Source organism: Pinus tabuliformis, chromosome 3_2 (genome assembly GCF_031772625.1).
Source record: "Pinus tabuliformis cultivar Carrire ecotype Pingquan chromosome 3_2, CPIR1, whole genome shotgun sequence".
NCBI lineage: Eukaryota > Viridiplantae > Streptophyta > Pinopsida > Pinales > Pinaceae > Pinus > Pinus tabuliformis.
Window position 1 is genome coordinate 143797257 of NC_142302.1, and position 23672 is coordinate 143820928.

The 23672-nt window shown below is 37.5% G+C and overlaps 1 protein-coding gene across 1 annotated transcript in view; it reads right to left on the reverse strand.

The window, feature by feature from the left end:
* The window catches only part of BIOF (biotin F), a 182343-nt gene extending 174578 nt beyond the window's left edge, over positions 1-7765 (reverse strand). Inside the window, exons 1-5 of the mRNA XM_089415978.1 lie at positions 7302-7765; positions 6880-7022; positions 6651-6758; positions 2462-2700; positions 2277-2318 (exon numbers count right to left, since the gene is read on the reverse strand). Coding sequence (XP_089272104.1) covers positions 2277-2318; positions 2462-2700; positions 6651-6758; positions 6880-7022; positions 7302-7647 — 878 coding nt within the window. The 5' untranslated portion in view covers positions 7648-7765. The remainder of the gene's footprint in view (positions 1-2276; positions 2319-2461; positions 2701-6650; positions 6759-6879; positions 7023-7301) is intronic.
* Between the last annotated feature and the right edge of the window lie 15907 nt (positions 7766-23672).

Sequence of the window (23672 nt, forward strand, 5' to 3'; positions counted from 1 at the left end):
TCCAAAAACAACGGTGTCACTTGTGTGTTTGTTTTGTTTCCTTCAGTTGATGATCTGTAATGTGTTGACCATGTACTTGTATTTATTTTCAGTATTTACATGGTAAATAACTTGTTAATTAATCAGAACAAGTAGGTAGAAATAAATCAGAAAAGTACATTAAGGGTTTCTAATAGTTAAACTTAAAAATTCCAACAAACTATTGTTGTCTCCCAACTCCACAACATGAGAAGATGGTTCCTTTGATAGAGTGTGAAGTTGTTTACTTTCTCCAGTCATGTGCCTTGATGTTCCACTATCAATAATCCATGTGTTGTCATCATTGAGTGAACTTGTGAGTGCAGCCAAGAACCCTTTGCTTTTGACCTTATTGAATAAGTTGTAGATGATTCTTTTCATCCAACTCCCTGCAACATTGAATCCCATTTTCAAGCATCTTATTATAGAGGGTGTAATCTTTTCTTTTAAGCCAACAAAGTGATCTCCAATCCTCCTTGACTTTAGCTCTGATACCATGTTGAGAAATCAATGATAGTAGAATTAGGGTTTGATTCCTCTTTCTTGATAATTACTTGTGAATTATGTTGCCTTCTTTTACTACTTTATTAGATTATCTTTCATCAAGCAATTACCAAATTATGTGTGTATGAAGATCACAAGAACAAGATACAGAAGATATAAGCACTCAGCCAGGGCAAAATCCCTATCTAGGGGAAAACCCATTCAAACCTCTTCCTTTAGTAGTTTTCACAAGACAAGACAAGACAAGACAAGATAATCCAAGACTCTTCGACCTAGACACAGACTTCCTCCAATCACCAAGTTAGCCCTTCCTTCTAGCACCTTCGATCTAGATCTTCGACCCTGCAGTAGCAGAACTTCAACCTCCCCAGCGGCAGAACTTCAACCCCAGCAGCAACCTAATAACTTTGTGCAAATGAGAGAGAGATAGCCCAAAAACTTCGACTTTATTTTTCTCCTACAATTCTCCTTCTCTTGGAACTTCACACTTCTTTTGTTCTTCCTTCTTGTGTATCAAACTTATTGAGTGAGGGAGCAAATGGATCGAACTGCACTTCTATATATAGCCTCTTCTGTGGGTCGAATTGCCCTAATGTAGGCCAACTTCATCAGGCAAGGGCCGACTTGGTGTGGAGGTGACAAATGACTTATTTGACTCAATAAAAATTTTGTGTACATGATTCAAAAGCCCAAGAAAGGTCTCATAAAATGGACAATGACTCTAATGACTCAATATAAAACCTAGAAGCCCTCAATGGGGACTTTGACCTATAAAATGATGACCCAAGCATGAAACCCATGCTTTAATAAGTCATAGTAATAATAATAATAAATTATTTTTCTTTCTTTCGATAAATACATTTCATTATGACTCAAATACAATTATGAAGACCGACCCTAGTTACATTCTTCAACAACAGGTCTCCCCACAAACTTCTAAGAAGTATGAACAATGGCTGCCTAAGTTCAATGGGACTAATGCAATGACAGCTGAAAAACATATGGATGAGTTTTACTAGTGTGTTGGTGGAAGGATGATTGAGGAAGAAGATATAGTCATGATGTTGCTTGCCCTATGCCAAAGATTGGTACCTAGATTTGCCCGTAGGAGGACTTAAAAACTGGGACTAACTCCATGAAGCATTTAACAAAAGATGGGGCACTATCAAGGAAGGCATGCAACTCTTGGCCAAGTTCCAGGAATCTAGGAAGACTAACAATGAGAGTGTCAAGGATTTCACTCAAAGGTTTGATAAGTTGCTCAAAGAAGTACCCAAGTTGTACAAACCTACTGAGCAGACCATCCTTGCATTATATGTTGATGCTTTCCCAGGACATATATCATATGCCCTAAAGGATAAAGACCCTCAAAGCCTTGAACAAGCCAACGCCTTTGCGATAACCATAGAAAGCAATAAGTTTTAAATTTATGCATGACTAAATTTCCGCAAAATGTTAACCAATTAGATAAATTCTCGTAGTTATTCTCCTTTGCTAATATAACTTTTAAATTTATTATGAATCAGGCACTGCTGAAATCTATACAATCTTTTCCTTTGAAAACATTCTAGACCATGACTCTCTTTCATGTTTATCAGAGAATTGTCAAAAGAAATGATTAGTACTTAGTCATGACAATGTAACTTGAATGCCTAGATAGTCAAATCAATTCAAGTTTGACCCAGCACCCCAATAAGATGCAATGAGTTTATAACGTATTCACTGGGTGTTAAGAGAGCTTCTCGATTTCTCACCTGTCAGTGACAACGACTTTCTTCTTGAGCTTACAACATGACCTGACACATTCAAAATGAGCATGCTGCTGTAAAAATATGCCACGTTTAATAATGATAAAAAGTGACTAGTTTCAAATGGCAATGATCTGACTGCAATTAAAGCCCACAAATGAAGGAAAAATAGTATTTGGAGAAAGACTTACAACAGTTGATCAAGATGAACAATATCGCAGTGTCTATACACAAAAACTTTTGCTTCCCCCTGTCTTTCAGCAAGACGAATGCCATCTATAATTGATGCATGATTTAAAGCATCTGAAAAGATAGCAATTTTTTCATCATTTGTTGGTCTGCCACTGACAGATAATAGAGAACTGAGACTTCCCAGGGCTGTCATCACAGCCATGTTTGCAGAAAACCCTGTAGGACAAAGCAAAGAGTCCTGTATAATAACATCCACAACACAATTGGTTATCTCTGACAAAAGTTAAAATTCTATTTAGAAATCTATAATAGATTACTTTTGCCATATAGATAGATAAATAGGCAACTGAAAAGCAATACCTAGGGTTTAAAATTTAAATCATTTGGGATTTACATTGATCACAATCGTCTATGGTCAATGGGGGCTTGGCTGGTTGGTAAAGTGGGGATGGTAATATGTCAACTCCCTCACAGTGACGTCTTATAGCCACACAAGCTGGCCAATAATAAATGGAGATGGACAGAGTTCCTAGCCGGAATACCAATTGCTGATCCAGCTCAGTGTTGACAGAGTGGAATCCACAATAGTCAAAGGAAGCTTCTCAACTTCCATCAAATTATTCTACAAAGAGAAACAGATGAAATTTTGAGGAGTCATACCGAAAATAAGAGAGAAGAAGAATTTATTTTTATGGTACAGCTCGGGAAAATAGTAAGGTTCAAATTAACAGGATTTTCACAATCATCAAATCCTTCCAAAAGCACAAACAGGTGAAATCCATAACTGATCCATAAAGAATATATGAGAGGATCTTAAATTCTCAACTTAATAAAGATTAAAATTTATATGCCAGACAATGGGTGTTTCTTTCATTCCATCTTAAATTTGCATTTAAAATAATGTTCTGCTGGAATAAATTGGCCTTAAAGTTTTAAGCAAAGAAATAACAAAGAGATTGCCACGATCAAAGGGACAATTTCAAAAAAACAGCAAAAAGTGCACATGCAACTATAATTATAGCAAACTACAGTAGAGGTTGTGAAAGAGGAAGCATGGTACTGTGATAGTGCATGACGAGTACAGTTTACAAATTTATAGGAAAATTTTCTAGCAGCAACGCAGGAACGATAATGACATGCATGGAAAAATGTTGTTCTCGAGTAATTAAAGAAAAAGAAAGAGTTGTTTACTAGCACATCCCTCAAGACTTGAAGCTGTGTTTAACAAATCAGGGTTCGTATCGAACTGCAAAGGGACAACCAAAATAATTATTGCATAAACATGAGCAAATTAAGAGACGATCCGGGTCAAACAAGCCTGCAAGGCCTGCACATCAGATTGGCCTATTGTTGTATGGACTTCGCAAACCATCCTATACCAAGTTGCCAAAAACTGGGGATCAAACAAGAATGAGAGGTTACAATGCACAGTTCTGAAAGTCCATTGCCCATGAACCATGACATTAACAGCAAGCATTGCAAGTTAGAAATAATGACAGAATATAATGCACGTTTCTGAAAGTCTGTTATTACCCACAAACCATGGTGTTTAAAGCAGGCATCACAAGTAAGATCTTTGTCATGGACAACAAGCATCTCAAGTTAGACATCAAAGATATATTCATTTCAGACTAGCATCACTCAAGATAACCCATGCTAAACAATCCTATAAAAAGACCTATGCATTGACTGGTTTAGCACCAGCCTAGATCCATCTAACTCCGGATCTATCATGTGCCAAGAGGGATCAAATCCCTCAAGGTTTAAACCTTTCATCAAGTTCCACACTCCAAAAAGAAGGTTTGCACCTCAAGGGATTTGATCTCTCGGCGCATGATAGATCTGGAGTTAGATGGATCTAGGTTGGTATTAACTAAATATTTATTTATTTTAATTTTAAAATGACACAAGTCAACTCCACATTGAGCACAGACAAAATCACACATCACTGTCATACTCGACTGTAGAATGCGGCTCTCTAGATCACTCTAGAGCCAGAGTTAAGATGGATCTATGTTGATTCTTTATATGTGTGTGTGTGTGTGCGCGTGGACACGTGTGCATAATTTTTTAATTTTTTAACATTGAGTTGACATGAGGTGCACACGTGTCCACGCGCACACGCACACATATAAAGAACCAACATAGATCCATCTTAACTCTGGATCTAGAGTGATCAATCTGTTAGATGTTGATGACAGATGTTAATAGTCATTGTTTGAGATGTAATGTTATCTATATACTAAATAGTAGATGTTCTAATAATTAATCTACCATGCATTACATTTCAAGCTTCTTAAAAATGTAGTATTCATCTACAAGTAGTACAACACCTATCTTTTCCAATTCTCTGCGTCTATTTTGGTAACTTGCATGTTTTTTTGGGAACATATGCATTAAAATATATGTTATTGCACCGAGAGGTGCTTTCTATAGCCCAGTACAAGGGAGATGTGTAATTCCTTTCATGCTTAACATGAAGTTGACATTTAACATCTAAAAAAAAAATATTTCAATGTCCCCCTTAAGTAAAGCATTTTAATATCAAATTCATCTCTGTCTCTCTATATGTGTGTGTGTGTGTGTTGGTTCTTTACATGTGTGTGTCCGCGTGTGGACACCTGTGCACCTCATATATATATTCTTTAATTTCTTAACATCGAGTTGACAGGAGGTGCACATGTGTCCACGCGTGGACACACACACATATAGAGAGAGAGAGATGAATTTGATATTAAAATGCTTTACTTATGGGGGACATTGAAATATTTTTTTTTAGATGTTAAATGTCAACTTCATATATATATATATAATTTCTTAACATCGAGTTGACATGACGTGCACACGTGTCCACACACGGACACACACATATAAAGAACCAACGCACACATATATAGAGAGAGAGAGAGAGATGAATTTGATATTAAAATGCTTTACTTAAGGGGGACATTGAAATATTTTTTTTAGATGTTAAATGTCAACTTCATGTTAAGCATGAAAGGAATACACATCTCCCTCGTACTGGGCTATAGAAAGCACCTCTCGGCGTAATAACATATATTTTAATGCATATGTTCCCAAAAGAACATGCAAGTTACCAAAATAGATGCAGAGAATTGGAAAAGATAGGTGTTGTACTACTTGTAGACGAATACTACATTTTTAAGAAGCTTGAAATGTAATGCATGGTAGATTAATTATTAGAACATCTACTATTTAGTACATAGATAACATCACATTTCAAACAATGACTATTAACATCTGTCATCAACATCTAACAGATAACATCAACTATGAAATGAAATAGGCCATTTGACATCATGACCATAGGCCATCTACTTGGTTGTCTTCTTGTCATGAGCAACATCTGCCCTAAGTTCATTACTAACACATGTTCCTTAGGCATTTTCTTTATTCTTCTTTACAAGAGTTCAAATCCCAAGTTTCAATTTCATAATTCTATTTAACTCGGGGACGTAGGAGAGAAAGATTTGCATTGTCCTGTTTCACATAACGCTAAAATTTTAAAATACTGAAAATTTGTTAAGTCGCTAAAAACTGGAAAACGCTTCAATGGCTGGTTTCTCTACGTGAGGTACTATGGTCTGAGCGCATTACTGAAATGGAAGTCCCATTTTAATTTTTAATGTTAAAAATTTGCATTAATGAAAATAAAATATGAAAAATGGGTTAAATCCGGAAACACGTTGCCCTAAGCGCTTCGCACTCACTCCCATCTGGAGCGCACTTACAGAGCAGGTGTGGAAGGGGCGGGGCTTCCTGAAGCACTTCGGAGTCGTTCCCATCCGAACGCACTTCAGGAGAGGATGTAGGAGGGGTGTGCTTCCATGCAACACAGCTATAGCATATGCAGTAAACAGAGAGGTCCCAGACATGGCCCTTCTTCAAAAGCCAAATCATGGCTGCTAAAATTAAGAACATAAGAATAGGATGCACTAGGTTCACTGGCACATCAAGAAAAATTTCCCAACAATATAAACTAGATGGAGCATAATGTGGATGATCACAATTGAGGTCATATGAAACAAAGTGTTGTCTCAAAATAAAGACGAAGTGTTGCATAATCACAAAGACCTCAGTTTGATGTTGCAAGTCTCAACCATTCATTTCGAAAGGACTCAAATGTAACTACCAATTATTGTACTGACAGGCGACATAAATATGCACCTCTTTCTTCTTCAAATCTGCTAAAGCGGATTCCAGTAGTCTATGGTAATATGTATATCCACAAACCAGTGCAGAACCTCTTGGACCCATTCCATGTTCTTGTGCAGCCTGAAATCCCAAAAGTGCATTATATTTAGAAAGAATGCATTCCTTGACACAAAAGCTGGATGATATAAATGAAGAAATGAAGCAAGCGGACTGGTACAGCTTAAGGGATTTCCACCGGCACCTTGGCAGCAGCACGTCTGACAGTAGGATGAGAAGACAGACCCAAATAGTCATTCCCAGAGAAGAGAAGTAGATTTCTAAAAGGCTGTGCACGAGATTCCATCACATTATCCAACAATACATCAAAATCGCATGTCTCTTGACCTGAAATACATACAGGCCAGGATATATTGAGAAATAAATGCTGCCACACATTTCAAGTGCCTCCATATCAATGTTTCAAAATCTTATATATTATAGAAAAATATGAAAATTACATGGAATTTAAATCAAATTTGAAACAGAGTTTGATAAAGTAGCTTTAGACCCCTCTTCCTTTCGTTTAAAAGGAGGGTCATATCACCACCATGCCAAATTGTGCAGACATTTGCACGCATGCAAGCCTAATGCGATGTGAAGAACGAAAAGTGAAACCTGACTTACCTGTGCTGCAGAGATTGTTGATCCAAAGCTGAAAAGTAGGCTCTGAAATCTTGACCATCACGGAGGATCGATCCCACGGCCCCAAACCATCAAAAGTCTCAAATTCTTCTTCATATTTTATGAATGTCTCTGCTCCTCCATGGCCTGAAAGTCTGAGATGAGGAGTAGGAGAAGACACAGCATCGTCGTCTAATGTTGCAATGGCAATGGAAGGGTAGGCATAGGAGGTCAGCGAGCCCTCAGAAGGCACCGTTAACAACGGTCTCAAAGACCTTAGATGCTTCGAAGTCTCCAATTTCTTCAGAGCTTCGTCCAACCACAAGTCCCACTCCCACCCATCACCCATAACTACGGGCGATTATAGAAAAGGATGAGAGACGAAGCGAGGTACTTCACGCTTCCTAAAACCTCTCATAAACCTGAGCACATATTCAATCGTATATTTAAGTCTCAATTAGGACCGGTGTAAGTAGGTGGCCAAATAATTAGAAACCCAACAAACTCCAACTATAGGACAGGAACAGTGTCCAAGCATGCAATAGGCATGCTCTGCTGTCCCAGCAAGACATATGACGTCTTCTTCGTTGATATTGATGTTTGAAGTCATGGATATCTATGCCGCAAAAGTACAAAGGTGCATGAATGGTGTTGTGAGTGAGTTGTCTCTTTATTATAAAATGCATTTCCATTTGGACTAGCAAAGCTCATCATTGGCCGAGTGTGTTATTATGCACACCGTCATAAATCAGCCTAGGGATGGCACTTAATAAATTCGAAGACTGTGTGTGGACCAACAATTGACCATATAGAATAACACGGGTTGAAAATGATGGAATCAACTTAGAATCAGAGTTGTATACTATCTCCATGAAATTTAGATTTCGAAAACACATTTCATTTACTAAAGTTTATATGCTTATTTTAAAATCATGATTTTAGGGTTGATGTTTACCATCATATAGAATAACATGGTTTGAAAATGCTCAACTTTTTTTATAAACAAAGTTATATGTTACCTTTCTTGATGTTTGATATTTGAGGGTGAATGTTCCCCATCATAAAGAATAATATGGTTTGAAAATGACAAAATTAATTTATAATCAAAGTTATATGTTACTTTTTTCCTTGATGGGGTGGTAAATGGCGGCTTTGAGGCTGAAGGAGGGACATTTAATCCCTCCCACACTCAACACTTAATCTGATGAGGTGTGTAGAGGACAACTTAGATGGCACGCGTAAGGTGAATGTTCTAGAGGGCATCATGGGTATATGTGTGGCTTGTGATGTTACAGGACTCTATTGTTGGTTTAAGGGGATGGGAGTTACGATAGTGGCAAACGACCAGCTTTCATATGTGTAGGGAGGCCTCAGGTCTTAGCCTTCCCCTGTCCATCATTTAGTGACCAATATATTATATAACAAGTCTGGCAAGCTAGGAGTTGATGTTGGCTTGGGATAGATTCAAGGTAAAATGGTTTGGGATCTTGGCTCATTGTGACCCGTAGCGGCGAAGGACGAGCACCAGAAGCTTGGGCGTGGTAGACCTCACTCCAGGCAGGGCGCCATTACTTTTTATTTTGGGGTTTGTGGTGTTCCCTCCTTCCAGGTAAAACTCCCAAGCCTTGTTGGTTTGTTTGGTCAAAAGTTGTGTCTTGGGTGGTCTGAATTGTGGTGTGTCAAGGATTTTGCAGGATCATTGGTGCCTGTTGATAAGGTTACTAGAGGCGGTGGGAGCCAAATGGTGGGGTGTGTCAATTATCCTTTCGAATTTTCCTTTCCAGTGAACCAGAGTGGTGGTAAGTCTGTTGTCTTTCAAGGTTTTTGCCCATTGGTGGACACAAGGTATGCCCTCAACCTTAAGGTAGTTGGGTGGTGGTCGTGTTGCAGGTCATGGGGGGTTGATGTAGGCCATAGGGGGGCTAGGTCTAGTCAGGTGGTTGGAAAGTGGGTGGTTTTGCTTGGGTGTACACTAATCTTTCTCGGTGAACGTTATTTGTGTGGGACTCCTCCCAAGGAAGGCTCTCGGGGTTGGTGGTGGTAGGTTCGGTGGGTGTTGTTGCTAGCAGAAGGTTGGAGGATTATGAAGTGGCAATGTGGTCGTGCTCGTCGGGGAGTAGGGCCTCGAGGCCAAGGTGTTGTCCACAACGTGAAAGCGTGAGATGTGAGTGAAGCAGTGGACCAGCAACCTGTCGATTCGCCAGGGAGGATAGAGTTACCTCCCCCATTTGATTCCCTGGAAGCTAAAATTCATCCGGTCACCCTTCTAGTGGAACAAATAGCTCTTGATAGGCACAATGACCACAATGAGATGATAACATTCATGAATGACCTATAGCACAACCAGTGGCACATGATGGATAGGTTGGTCTCAATCCATCGAGGACATGAAAGGATTCGAGATCGATAAGACCCACTTGAAGATCGGTTGGCACACATGGAGGCCCACGTTCATGAATCCTTGTGTCCTCCTCAACCCCCTAGCAGGGGATCAAATGCTCTAGGTCTAGGCAATGCTGATGATCATGGATGATTGTAGGATGCATTCTCATCCTTAGATTTTTTTGGTTAGTTTGGGCAATCTTCATGAGCTCTTTTAGTTTCCTTTTGATGTTGTCTTTGTGTTTTTTCCATTACCTTTTGGCCAACAAGTCCAGTAGGAATTAGGCCATAAGCATTCTGAAATCAAGCTCCACATGATGTACTCCTACATGAATTAATAGAAAAAGTTGAATTACAACAAAAAAAGTTATATGCTACCCTTGCTGATATTTACATTTTAAAAACACATTACTTTTATTGGTTATCTCAAAACCATGATTTAAAGTTATGTTTGCAGTTACACAGAATAACTTGTATTGAAAATTATGAAATTAATTTATAATCAAAGTTGTATATTACTTTTAGTGATATTTACATTATGAAATTACATTACTTTTACTTACTAATTAAAGTTATATGGTTATCTCAAAATCATGATCTTAGGGTTGATTTATTTTTTTTTTAATAGAAGGAAAAGTGATCATAATTCAGTTGTCAAGTAAATAGTGAGGACAACCATCTCTGGTTCTTATCCTCGAATGCAAGCTAACTCATCATGATTTTTCAAGGAAAAACACGTTGCCTGGAAAGACTTGTTGGTGGTCCATAAGCAGGCAAGCTTTCACTCTTGCCAAATACCTCTGGGTCTTAGGTCGTTAACCTGCTTCCTTACATCCGAGGAAGATGAGCTCTTAGCCAAGTAGAAACAGTTTTAGAGCATACTCTAGGTCCAATGGGTTTTCGTTTGTTAATTTAAGTTTTATGAAACTATGTTAATTTTTTTAAATAGGTATTAAAGTATTCTGAAATTGTGATAAAATGTTTGAGGCTTGTATTATGCTATTTTTGGATAAATGATTTGTTTAAAGCTTATTTTGTATTCTCATTAAGGTTAGTAGCTTCTTCTTTTTAAATGTAAGAGTATTAAAAATGTGCTTCAATAATGCACAACTGGGAGCTTCCCGTGGCCTCCATGACCCTTATTTGGATCTTTTGTGTATCGGTTCTTGTTGGAAATGTACTCCTTAGGAATTATGTGAATTTGGATTATTGGCTTGAGAGAAAGGAAAAAAACCACAAATGAACATGAAAAGTCATGACGAGTCCAAGAGACCTTTGGAAGTTGAAACCAAGGGTCATAAATTGATGTATTTGTGTGTGTCATATAAATAATAATGTATTGCATGTTTATCTACTCCTTTTGCATTTTCATGTGTGTTTTAATAGTGGTATCAATGCCACAAAAGAGGTACGATTTTTGTGGTCCTTTTGCAACCTTGATGATCTTCATGGGAAATCATTGAATTTGGCTCTTTGCACCCTTGTATCTATGTGTTCTCACACATATATCCTCTTGCTAACTATGGAATATCTCCCCGTGTTGCATCATATGGTATGAGAACTTCCATTGCATTACATTGATCGCAGTCTTATGTTAGATCAAAAGAAAACCACCTACCAATCCCATGACATGATTTTAAAATGCAACATCTATAGTGAGGCATCTTCTTGGTTGAATGGTGAGAGGGGTAAAGGGTTAGTCGATCTAGACAAAGATTGAACCATTGAAATAATGTGGTGGCTTGGTTCTGCATGTAGAAGTCAAATTTATAGCTCTGCTTTATAATATCAATGAAGCATTCAGACTTCATTGTTGTACTATTTTGTGTTGGATATGAGAAGAGCACATTAATGTGATTTAAGTGATTGTACAATTCTAGGAAGTTGACAACAAAATTCTCACCTCAATAACAAACACATTGATATAGGGAAATTATGCAATGTGGTATTCAGGTGCGAAAGTGACAGAAAGGTCGACTTGATAAAAGGTTTACAAAGCTCAAATAATAATTACTGCAATATTGGCCCCAAAATAGCATGAAGTGTGAGATTTCTAAAGCTTATAACATTTTTTTTCTATATAAGAGATCATTGATCTATGTATTAATGCTCCCATTCTTTATTGAGATTCCCAAAAAACCGACTTCTAGAAAATCTGGAAGAATTCCCAGGTCCTACCTTGCCTTCAAAACTCTAATCGATTATGTATTTTGAACTAACAAAAAGGTCCAAAAGGTTTCATTGGTTTGGTTCACTGCTCAACATTACTTCCTAGCTACAAACTATTAATCTTCAAACAAATATATTTGAAGGGTACTCATGATAGGATGATTATGTTTGGTCATGTACTTCTCCTCTACTCAAGTCTGTTCCCTGGAAGTGGAATTTTATTTTGTAGAGAAAATCAATTCATTCAACTAAATCATTTTATTTCTTAGCAAAGTTTGTTTCATCACTCAACAACCCAATATCTCCTTCAAATGGTTAATCCCTCTTTGGCTGTCATGATTTCACACCAAACTAAATTAATTTCTCCTTTATCGGGTCAAATCTTGAGGGTGGTTTGATTATCTCCTCCATGCAAATGAAGAAGTCATGAATGTGTGACCTTTTTTACTAATATGTATCCACTTCAAGCTACAAGTCACAAGGCAAGAGTTGTTGTCATCCTCTCCATTTATGTCATGTAGCTTCAAATTCAAGAGTTATTTCCTGCTATTAACTTTAGCAATCCTTTAAATTTTCCCTAGCAAGGCCCCCCTTTGTAGAAGGAGAAGATAAATGTGAAAAGGGGGAGGAAGAATCCATTGTTATTAACACTATTACTTTTGTATACTTTCCAACCCATAGAGAAAGGATGGAGGATGGATGCAAGCAAATGAAGGGGCACAACAAAATATAAGATAGATAGTTAGTTGAACAAGTAGATGGACGAAAGGAGCATGCAGAGAAATGTAATAGGTGTTAGTTTATAGGGTGAAAAGTAAATGGCTAAGGCATTCTTGATGTGCTAAGAGCCTAAATTAGTATCTGATTTTTCTTGAGTTGGGTCATCCATAGTTTAAGTATCAAACTTTGTCCACTAGGTATTCCATAGTGGGAAGTTGAGTCAAAGCCTAGTTTGCTTGTAAATGTTTTCTTGAAGTCGATTCCATGGAGGAGTTTGTTGTTGGCATTATGATACAGATTTGGCACTATAACACAAGTGTTGTCCTTGATGGCAACTCACACAGATGACAGATCACAGTTCAAGCTTACAGAATGAAAAGAGAGGTATATGCAGGTTCCTCGTTGACCAAGCCGCGTGTACACGTGGGTTCGCAGACCAAAAGGCGCGTATAGCATACACACGCACTTTCATAGAAGGAAACACGCGTACATGTTGGAAAACTTATTTTTGGTCCGTGGTATTTGGTCCATGGTATTGGTCCAAGGTATCTTGTCTGAAGTGTTGACCCTAGGTATTTGGTCCAAGGTATTGATTTTAAGTGGTTTTGGACTATGGTATTGAGTAAGGCCTAAGACTATAAAAGGAGGAGAAGATCATTAGGCAAAGGCACTCATGAAATGAAGAGCAAGATCTAGAATACAGGTTATTGGGTTATGGTGCACAGCTGGATTTGAATCAAGGATGAACCTGAGTGCTTGATGAAGGATAATTTCTATTGATGGGTCAAGATCTTAAGGCTTGAAGAGAAGTATCTTTGTGTGATTTTGATCTTTTATCTGAATAACTGGCGCATGTTGTAATCCGTAAATATGATGATCTGGGTATAACTGATTTATGGAATTGTTGTAAAGTTTAAATCATCATTTACAGATCTATACGCAGGGTCACTATAGCAAAGACATGATACACGTTGTTTCTGTATATCAGAACTGTGTATACGCAGGTTCACCTTGAGAAAAGTGTGTATGCACGCCGATTCGACACATTGAAGTAGTGTACACCTCATAAAATATGCTTTAGCTACTTCTGTTTGTTGTTGCAGTGTTCTGGGTTCTGGCTTGGGTTCTAGTTACTGTTAATGTATTCTGTTTACAACATTCTGAGAAGTGAATGTTTGATTCAGTTTTGGTTGGTGCAAAGGAAATTGGTTGATGCAGATATATTTGATGTTTGATTGATGTTATTGATGGATCCAGTCTGAAAATTTATGAAACGTGGTCCCTGGAAGAAAAGAGAAGGTTGTAGCCTTCTGTAGGCCTACACCTACGTACTAGTAAACACATCAACTAGTACAAGAGCTAGGGGCTTGTAGCTCCCTTCTAGGAGACACTGGAGAACGAGAGAATGTTGTAGCCTTCTGCAGGTAGAAGCTTGCATACTGGTCTAAGATTGCACCAGTACAAAACTTTAAAAAGAAGTTTCTTATTAAAAGGAAGATAGAGACGATTGCAGCAGGTGGTTTTCACCCACATTGGGTTTCCACCTTATATCTTGTGTTCATGTGTGTGATTGTTTGTTCTGTTTTTACTGCTCCTGGTCACTGTTTATATGGTTCTAATGCACAGATTAAAAGATCAACACATGAAGAATTAACTAAATTATAAGTTTACAGGGTATATGCTAGTTGACTTACATACAGTTGTGTATACACGCAAGTTTCATTAACTGAAGTAGCGTATATGAATCTGAATATGGAAATGAAATATTATTGACTTGCTAATACTGATTCACCCCGCCCCCCCCCCCCCCCCCTCTTAGTATTATTTCCAACAATTGGTATCAGAGCAGGTCCTTAAGAAGAAGCTTGATTGCTTGAAGGAAGATCTATCATCATGAGTAACTACGAAAGAGAGGGATCCATTAGACCACCAATCTTTGATGAGCACAACTTCGTTTATTGGAAGGTAAGAACCACAACATATCTTCAATCTCTTGGAACAGATGTTTGGGAAATCGTGGAAGGAGGATATACATTTCCATCAGCAATTCCTACAGATACGACAGGTAAAAAGCAATATGAAACAAATGCCAAGGCTGTCAATACATTATTGGGGAGTCTGTCACAATCAGAATTTGTCAAGGTTATGCAGCTCAAAACCGCCAAAGAAATATGGGACAAGATTGTTCTAAGCTATGAAGGAGACAATCAAGTAAAACGTGCAAAACTACAATCTCTCAGAATTCAATATGAAACTCTCAAAATGCACAATGATGAAAGTATAGCTAATTACTTCCTACGTATAGATGAGATTGTTAATTGCATGAAAAACTTGGGTGAAGAGATAAAAGAAGTTACTTTAGTTGAAAAGGTTTTAAGATCCTTGTCTACTAAGTTTGAATCAAAAGTTTCTGCCATAGAAGAAAAGTAGGATCTTCAGAGTATTACTATGACATAGCTACACGGAATCTTAACTGCTTTCGAAATGAGAAAAGGAGGTCCATCAGATATGAGAGAAGCCGCACTTAAAGCTTCAGGAAAAGAAGAGCTCAATGAATCATGACATATTTCAGAAGGAGAGGAAGAAGCAAACTTTGTCAAGAACCTTCAACGGGGTTCTGGAAAATTCAGAGGTAGACTACCGTTCAAATGTTTTGCTTGTGGAAGGGTCAGTCATTATGTGGCCAAATGTCCTTATAAAGAAAAGCTTGATAAAGGTAAGGAATCAACAAAATGGAATAGAAAACATAATGTAAGTAAAAAGAGATACTATACGCATGAAGATAGCGATGGTTTATCAAATAGTGATGAAGATGAGAATAGTAATGACTATAGACTTCTTATGGCTTTTGAAGATGATGACTTCTTGGATACTTTAGATGAAGATGACCTTTATGACGAAATCTCTAAACTCAAAATCTGTTTAGAAGAAAAGAATATGATTATAGATACTCTAACATTCCAACTTGCTGAAAGAGAAAAACACAATGAAAAACTAGAATGTGAAATTGTGGGTCTAAGAAAAGATATTGAGAAAACAAAAGCTCTCAATCTCAGATTTGCTAAAGGATCAGAAACTTTAGATGAAATTATCAAAGTGCAGTGTTCTCCTCTGATAAAGATAGGTCTTGGATATACTGAAGAAGCATCTCAAGCACAGAAGCCGTCAACCTCCACTAAAAGCTATCTTGATGCAGCAAAGAGAAGTGAATAGTTTGACAATCGTCAGCAAAGGCATAAAGCAGATCACCAGGTAAATCGGGTTCAATCTACTTCAAGGATGAACAGAAGCTACAACAAACCTCGAGTAAATCATACTTAATATGTTTCAAGAATGAATCACCAAGTCAGTAGATTCGATAATCACATGAACTTCTTTAATGGCCAATGTTTTTCATGTTATAACTTTGGACACAAAGCTACTCAATGTGTTGCTTACAAGACCATCATGACTAGAGAAGCATGAAATCAAATGAATGTGACTGGGATCATGAAAAGGACCTACAATAACTTTTCTCCTCTTGAAAATGAAATGGAATGCTCTATCTGTAGCAACTTCAATCATGAAGATTCTGAATGCAGGAGTAAATTTCAACAAACATCTCAGAAGGAGCAAACTTCATTGGGTCCCAAAACATGGAGAAAGAAATAACAGCAAATAGAAAGATGTGGTATAGCCTTGTATGCAGAAGGACAATAAAATCAGTGGTACATCGACAGTGGATGCTCGAAACACATGACTAGTGATAAAGAAAAACTTCAGTCATATAATGCCTTAGAAATGGAAAAGAAGGTATCATTTGGAAATGACACTCATGCTGTCATAAAAGGTAAAGGTTATGTTCTCTTAAAAGAAAAGGTTAAAGTTGGGAATGTCATGTATGTTGATGGTCTAAAACATAATCTATTAAGTGTTAGTCAAATGTGTGATTGAGGAAATGAAGTAGTATTTTGATCAAATGGATGTGTTGTTCGTGAGCTTGATATAGGAGAAACAGTGATCAAAGGTATAAGAACTCCAAACAACCTATACATACTCAAGGGAGGACAACAACAGTGCTACCTAAGCAAAAACGATGAACACTGGCTATGGCACAGAAGATTGGGGCATCTAAGTTTCTCTCAAATAAGAAAAGAATGCAGATTCCAGGCTGTTCGTGATCTTCCTAATATCAGCATTCCAGAAAATACAATATGCAAATCATGTCAATTTGGTAAGCAAACCAGAGCACATTTCCCTGAGAAAGAAGGATCAGCTAGTAAGCCTCTTGAACTTGTTCATACTGATTTATGTGGTCCATCAAGGAAAAAGTCACCTCGTGGAGAATAATACTTTATATTGTTCATTGACGACTTTTCCAGAATATGTTGGATAGGACTTCTAAAGCATAAAGATGAAGCATTTGAAAAGTTCAAAGCCTAGCACATTTCCCTGAGAAGGAAGGACCAGCTAGTAAGCCTCTTGAGCTTGTTCATACTGATTTATGTGGTCCATCAAGGAAAAAGTCACCTCGTGGAGAAGAATACTTTATATTGTTCATTGACGACTTTTCCAGAATATGTTGGATATGACTTCTAAAGCATAAAGATGAAACATTTGAAAAGTTCAAAGCCTTCAAAGCTTTGGTTGAAAATGAATCAGATCGCAAAATCAAATGCCTCAGATCTTATCGAGGAGGGGAATTTACCTCGGATGAATTCTTCGACTTTTGTGAAGAACATCGAATAAAAAGGGAATTCTCTACCGCAAGGACTCCTCAGCAAAATAGAGTGGTAGAAAGGATGAAAAGAAATATTCAACAAATGGCTAGTGCCATGCTAGATGAGTCTGGAACTCCTGCAACCTTCTGGGGTGAAGCTACATTTACTGCCATCACTATTCTCAACAAAGCAAACGTTCGGGTAAATAGCACTCAAACTCCACATGAACTTTGGTATGGTAAGACTCCTACTGTAAAATACTTCAAAGTTTTGGAAGCAAACGTTATATCAAAAGGACTGATGAAAAACTTGGCAAGTTTGAACCTAGAGCAGATGAAGGCATTCTCCTTGGTACTCTTCCCGAAGTAAAGGATATAAGTGTTATAATAAAAGACTTGGGAAAATTGTTGAAAGTATTGATGTTGTGGTTGATAAAGCAGGCAAAAATCCAAAGTAGGTAAAAATCGAAGATTATGGAGAAGATGAGGATTATCCTTCCACTTCAAATCAGACTAATTCCAAAGAAGAAGAAACCAATGAAGTACCAGAAGAATAGATAACGGTAGAAGAAAAGACTCCATCCAGATATGTTCAAAAAAATCATCCAGAGACTCAAATCTTGGGGCAGAAAGAAGCAGGTGTGCAGACAAAAAGAACTATTACAGAAGCTTCAAGCTATCTAGCATTGCTTTCCTCTATCGAACCTAAAAATGTAAATGAAGCATGCAAAGATGAATGTTCGGTCAAGGCCATGAATGAAGAACTTGAGCAAATCAAAAAGAATAATACTTGGGAATTAGTTCCTAGACCTCATGATAAGAATATCATAGGAACCAAATGGATATTCAAAAACAATCTGAATGAAAATGGAGAAGTTATCAGAAACAAGGCCAAACTTGTTTGTAAAGGATATGCTCAATAAGAAGGTATAGATTTTGAAGAAACTTTTGCACCTGTTGCTAGACTTGAAGCCATAAGAATGTTCCTTGCTCTTCTAGTTTTAAAAAATTCAAAGTATACCAAATGGATGTAAAATTTGCCTTTCTTAATGGAGACTTAGAAGAAGAAGTATATATTGAGAAACCAGATGGATTCATCCTTGGAAATGATCCAAAACTTGTATGCAGACTCAGAAAGGCTCTCTATGGTCTAAAACAAGCTCCAAGGGCCTGGTATTACCGTCTTGACAAATACCTCCATCAACAAGGTTTTTCAAAAGGATCAACTGATAGCAATCTATATACAAAGATTGACAATGATAAATTGCTAATACTTGTTGTGTATGTTGATGATATCATTTTTGGTAGCAATGAAGAAGCCATGAGTCAAAACTTTGCTTTGGTAATGCAGAAAGAATTTGAAATGTCCCTGCTTGGTGAGCTCACATATTTTCTTGGTTTACAAGTTCAACAAAATAAAGATGGTATTTTTCTATCACAAACTAAGTACCTCAAGAAGATCTTGAAAAAATATGGCATGGAAGATTCTAAACCAATATGTACCCCTATGGTAATAGGATGCAGTCTCAGCTCAAATGATGATTCAGCAGCAGTACATCAACCAACCTACAGATCCATGATTGGCATTCTGCTTTATCTAACAGGTACCCGACCAGACATCATGCATGCAATGGGAATAGTTGGAAGATTCCAAGAAAATCCAAAGGAATCACACCTTTAGGCAGTCAAAAGGATTTTCAAATATCTTCAAGGAACACAAAACTTTGGTTTGTGGTATCCTAGAGATACAGATCTTACACTTCATGCATATACAAATGCAGATTGGGCAGAAGCGTGGATGACAGAAAAAGCACTAGTGGTGGTGTATTCTATATGGGTTCCAGATTAGTTTCTTGGTTCAGCAAGAAACAAAGTTCAATTGCATTATCTACTGTTGAAGTAGAATATGTGGTTGCTACATCTTGCTGCACACAACTCCTTTGGATGATGCAAACATTGCAAGACATTCAGATCACATGTACTTCACCCATCTCCATTCTATGTGATAATACAAGTGCAATCAGCATTTCAAAGAATCCAGTCATGCATTCCAAGACCAAGCACATACCCATCAAATATCATTTTCTACATGAACAAGTGCTTGAACAAAAGGTCAAATTGGAGTTTGTTCCCTCCAAAGAATAGGTTGCTGATATATTCACCAAACCACTACCTAGAGAGACATTTGAATATCTCAAATAGAAGCTGGGAGTAGTTTATGCATCATCTTGCAGTTGAAACTTATCCGTTTCAAAGAAAAGTGGTTATACGCGAGTTTTATGAAGTGTATTCGCGTACATACGCAGGTTGCTATGGATACAGTCACGTATATGTTGGTTTTAAGAAAAACAGTGGGCCAGACTCAGGCTGAAAGGAGTCTGATATGGGTCTGACAATAATCTCTGGCACAGGTTCAGGGGGAGCATCTACTTCTAATAATGCATATTGTTAGCATTATCTTAGAAGATCTTAGTACAAATTCACAGTTGTTTTTTATTCAGGTGGAACAGGTTCAGGGGGAGATCATGGTTGTTGGTCTAGATGGTGATTGACATATGATGCTGATGATAGTTGTTGATAACTATCATAGTCTTGTTTTAGATATTTGGTCTCTATGTCATGTATATCTTTTATTGTCAAGGTCATGAAACGACCTATTTTGTTTCCTCACTATGCATGGGATGGATGATGTAATGTTCTTATTCTGACATGTATAAACATTTAGTATATATCCACTTGGTTGGGTGGATGAGTCAAACTTGGTATATCCCCACTTGGTTGGGAGATGGATGTATGAGTCATTAGTGATAGGAAGGTCATTTATTATGTATGTACAGAGTCATCTTTTTGCAAACCTTGCTTATATTCAGGGGGAGCATGGACAACACACTTCAACATATCAGAGAATTCAACATGTACTCAGGGGGAGCATAACCCTTTGCTCTTGATGATAAAGGGGGAGAGTGACTTGGGGTTTCCATCAAGTCCAAAGGGGGAGATTGTTGGCATTATGATACAAATTTGGCACTATAACATAGGTGTTGTCCTTGATGGCAACTCACACAGATGACAGATCACAGTTCAGGCTCACAGAATGAAAAGAGAGGCATACGTAGGTTCCCCATTGACCAAGCTGCATGTACACATGGGTTCACAAACCAAAAGGCACATATACCGTACACACGCATTTTCACAGAAGGAAAGGCACGTACACGTTGGAAGACTTAGTTTTGGTCCATGGTATTTGGTCCATGGTATTTGGATCCATGGTATTGGTCCAAGGTATCTTGTCCGAAGTGTTGAACCCAGGTATTTGGTCCAAGGTATTGATTCTAAGTGGTTTTGGACTATGGTATTGAGTAAGGCTTAAGACTATAAAAGGAGGATAAGATCATTAGGCAAAGGCACTCATGAATTGAATATCTAATGAAGAGCAAGATCTAGAATACAGGTTATTGGGTTATGGTGCACAGCTGGATTTGAATCAAGGGTGAACCTGAGCGCTTGATGAAGGATAAATTTTATTGATGGGTCAAGATCTTAAGGCTTGAAGAGAAGTATCTTTGTGTGATTTTGATATTTTATCTGAATAACTGGCGCATGTTGTAATCTGTAAATATGATGATCTGGGTACTAAAACTGATGTTTGGAATTGTTGTAAAGTTTAAATCATCATTTATAGATCTATACGTAGGGTCATTATAGCAAAGACACATATACACGTTGTTTCTGTATATCAAAACTGCATATACGCAGGTTCGCCTTGAGAAAAGTGCGTATGCATGCTGATTCGACACATTGAAGTAGTGTACACCTCATAAAATATGCTTTAGCTACTTCTGTTTGCTGTTGCAGTGTTCTAGGTTCTGGCTTGGGTTCTGGTTACTGTTACTGTATTCTGGTTACAATATTCTGAGAAGTGATTGTTTGATTCAGTTTTGGTTGGTGCAAAGGAAATTGGTTGATGCAGATATATTTGATGTTATTGATGGATCCAGTCTGAAAATTTATGAAACGTGGTCCCTGGAAGAAAAGAGAAGGTTGTAGCCTTCTGTAGGCCTGCACCTACGTACTAGTAAACACATCAGCTAGTACAAGAGCTAGGGGGTTGTAGCTCCCTTCCAGGAGAAGCTGGAGAACGAGAGAAGGTTGTAGCCTTCTGCAGGTAGAAGCCTGCGTACTGGTATAAGACTGCACCAATACAAAAATTGTAAAAAGAAGTTTCTTATTAAAAGGAAGATAGAGACGATTGCAGCAGGTGGTTTTCACCCACATTGGGTTTCCACCTTATATCTTGTGTTCATGTGTGTGATTGTCTGTTCTGTTTTTACTACTCCTGGTTACTGTTTATATGGTTCTGATGCACAGATTAAAGATCAACATATGAAGAATTAACTAAATTATAAGTTTACAGGGTATACGCTAGTTTCCTTACATACAATTGCGTATACACACAAGTTTCATTAACTGAAGTAGCGTATATGAATCTGAATATGGAAATGAAATATTATTGACTTGCTAATACTAATTCACCCCACCCCCCCCCCCCCCCCCCCCCCCCCCCACCTCTTAGTGTTATTTCCAACATTTGTACCTTTTTGAAAGTTTAGTTATTGAATTACATTATAAGTAGGTGCATTTTTTTGTTGAATTTGACATCCTTCATTTTTTGAGCTTGAATTGTTGTAAAATGTCTCGAATTGATGAGTTATTAGAGTTTTTCAACACTTTAATAGTCTCTATTGTTGATGACATAATCACAATCAATAAAGAAATTCTCGCCGATGTTCGAATTTATTTACAAGATGCACAAGACAAAATGAAGTGTCTCCAACTCAAATCTTAGCTCCAACAAGAGGAATTACAACAAAAGAGTGATCGTTCTAAACTAGTCTTTATTAAGAATAATTCTTAATTTGAGATTGATTCCCACTAGCAGCCAACACATGATCATATTAGTGATGTCATTCGAGGAAAATATTCAAATGAAGATGAAGAAGTTATGCTTGCACTTCTCAAGCCCATTAGTAGACCTTAGGAAGAAGCCATCAACAAAAAGCACATAATTGGCCTTAGATACGAAAAGGAAGTGACCTTTCACATTCCAAACTATTCTAAACCAATTCAATTTTAGAGTGTTGGATTCCTTCAAGAAATCTCATCTTCGCCTACTCCACTTCTACATCAAATTCTCAAATGTGAACATTGTCATCAAGTTAGCAACATGAAAGTTTAGTGTTTTGATCTTCACCCTTTTGAGCATTCTAGAAAACATAATTATTATCCAATCAGATGTTCTAATCACAAGAACCTTGCAAGGGCAAAGACTCACCTTGGATGGATCGCTTCTTGGAAATGGTCTTCAACAACCAAGAAGATATATTGGTCATATCATAGAATTCATTCTTAAGCATTGAAACATCTTACAAAGGAGATATTTGCATCTTATCAACTTGTATCTAAAAGAGGGGAATTTATGGCCAACTACTAGTTTCAAAGTCATATCAAGAAATCCTAAGCCATAGATAGAACCAATGCCAATAGATAGAGCCTAAAGCCAGAGTTAGCTAGAGCCAGAGTCAGAGTTGTACCCAAAGACAGACTTATGTTTTGTGAGCATGATTTGGTTGTGGTCTTCCTTAAACCACCACTTGGTAGAAGACTCAATGCTTTTTCTAAACTACAATTTGTGATCATCTATAAACCACTAGCTCAATCATCTATGGTCACCTTTAAACCATCAACAAATAGCACTTCCATTTATCAAAAGTTATCAACTTCTAGCTAGATTTTGAATTATCCCATGAACTTCTTCAAGCCATGTTCTAGAGTTGGTGGACAACCTTAAACCACCACTAGTATAAAACTTCAACTTTTAATATCCATTTAGTTTGTGACCTTCCTTAAACCACCCTATTCAGAGAGCACACCCATCCATTGGATACTATCCACTCTCATATTTCATCTCTCTTCTTGGACTCACATACACCCCTTTAGATTAATGGGGGGATGTTGGAAATGTAATCCTTAGGGATTATGTGAATTTGGATTATTCACTTGAGAGGAAGGCAAAAAGCTACAAGTGAACGCGAAGAGTCGTGAGGAGTACAAGAGACCTCTTGGAAGATGAAACCAAGGGTCATAAATTGATGTATTTATGTGTATCATATGAATGAATAATGTATCACATGCTTATCTACTAATTTTGCATTTTCATGTGTGTTCCAACAATTGTCCTACATATGGTTCAATTCACTTGTTGCATCTTAGCTATCCTCTTGTTCCTGCTTAACCTGTGGTTTTTTTCATGGTTTTCTTATCAAAGCATGGCCCTCCTTTTGTTTAGCTTGCATTTTTGTGATTGCAACATTGTTCTCATGGTTGCAGTGGTAGGCGTGGGAGAG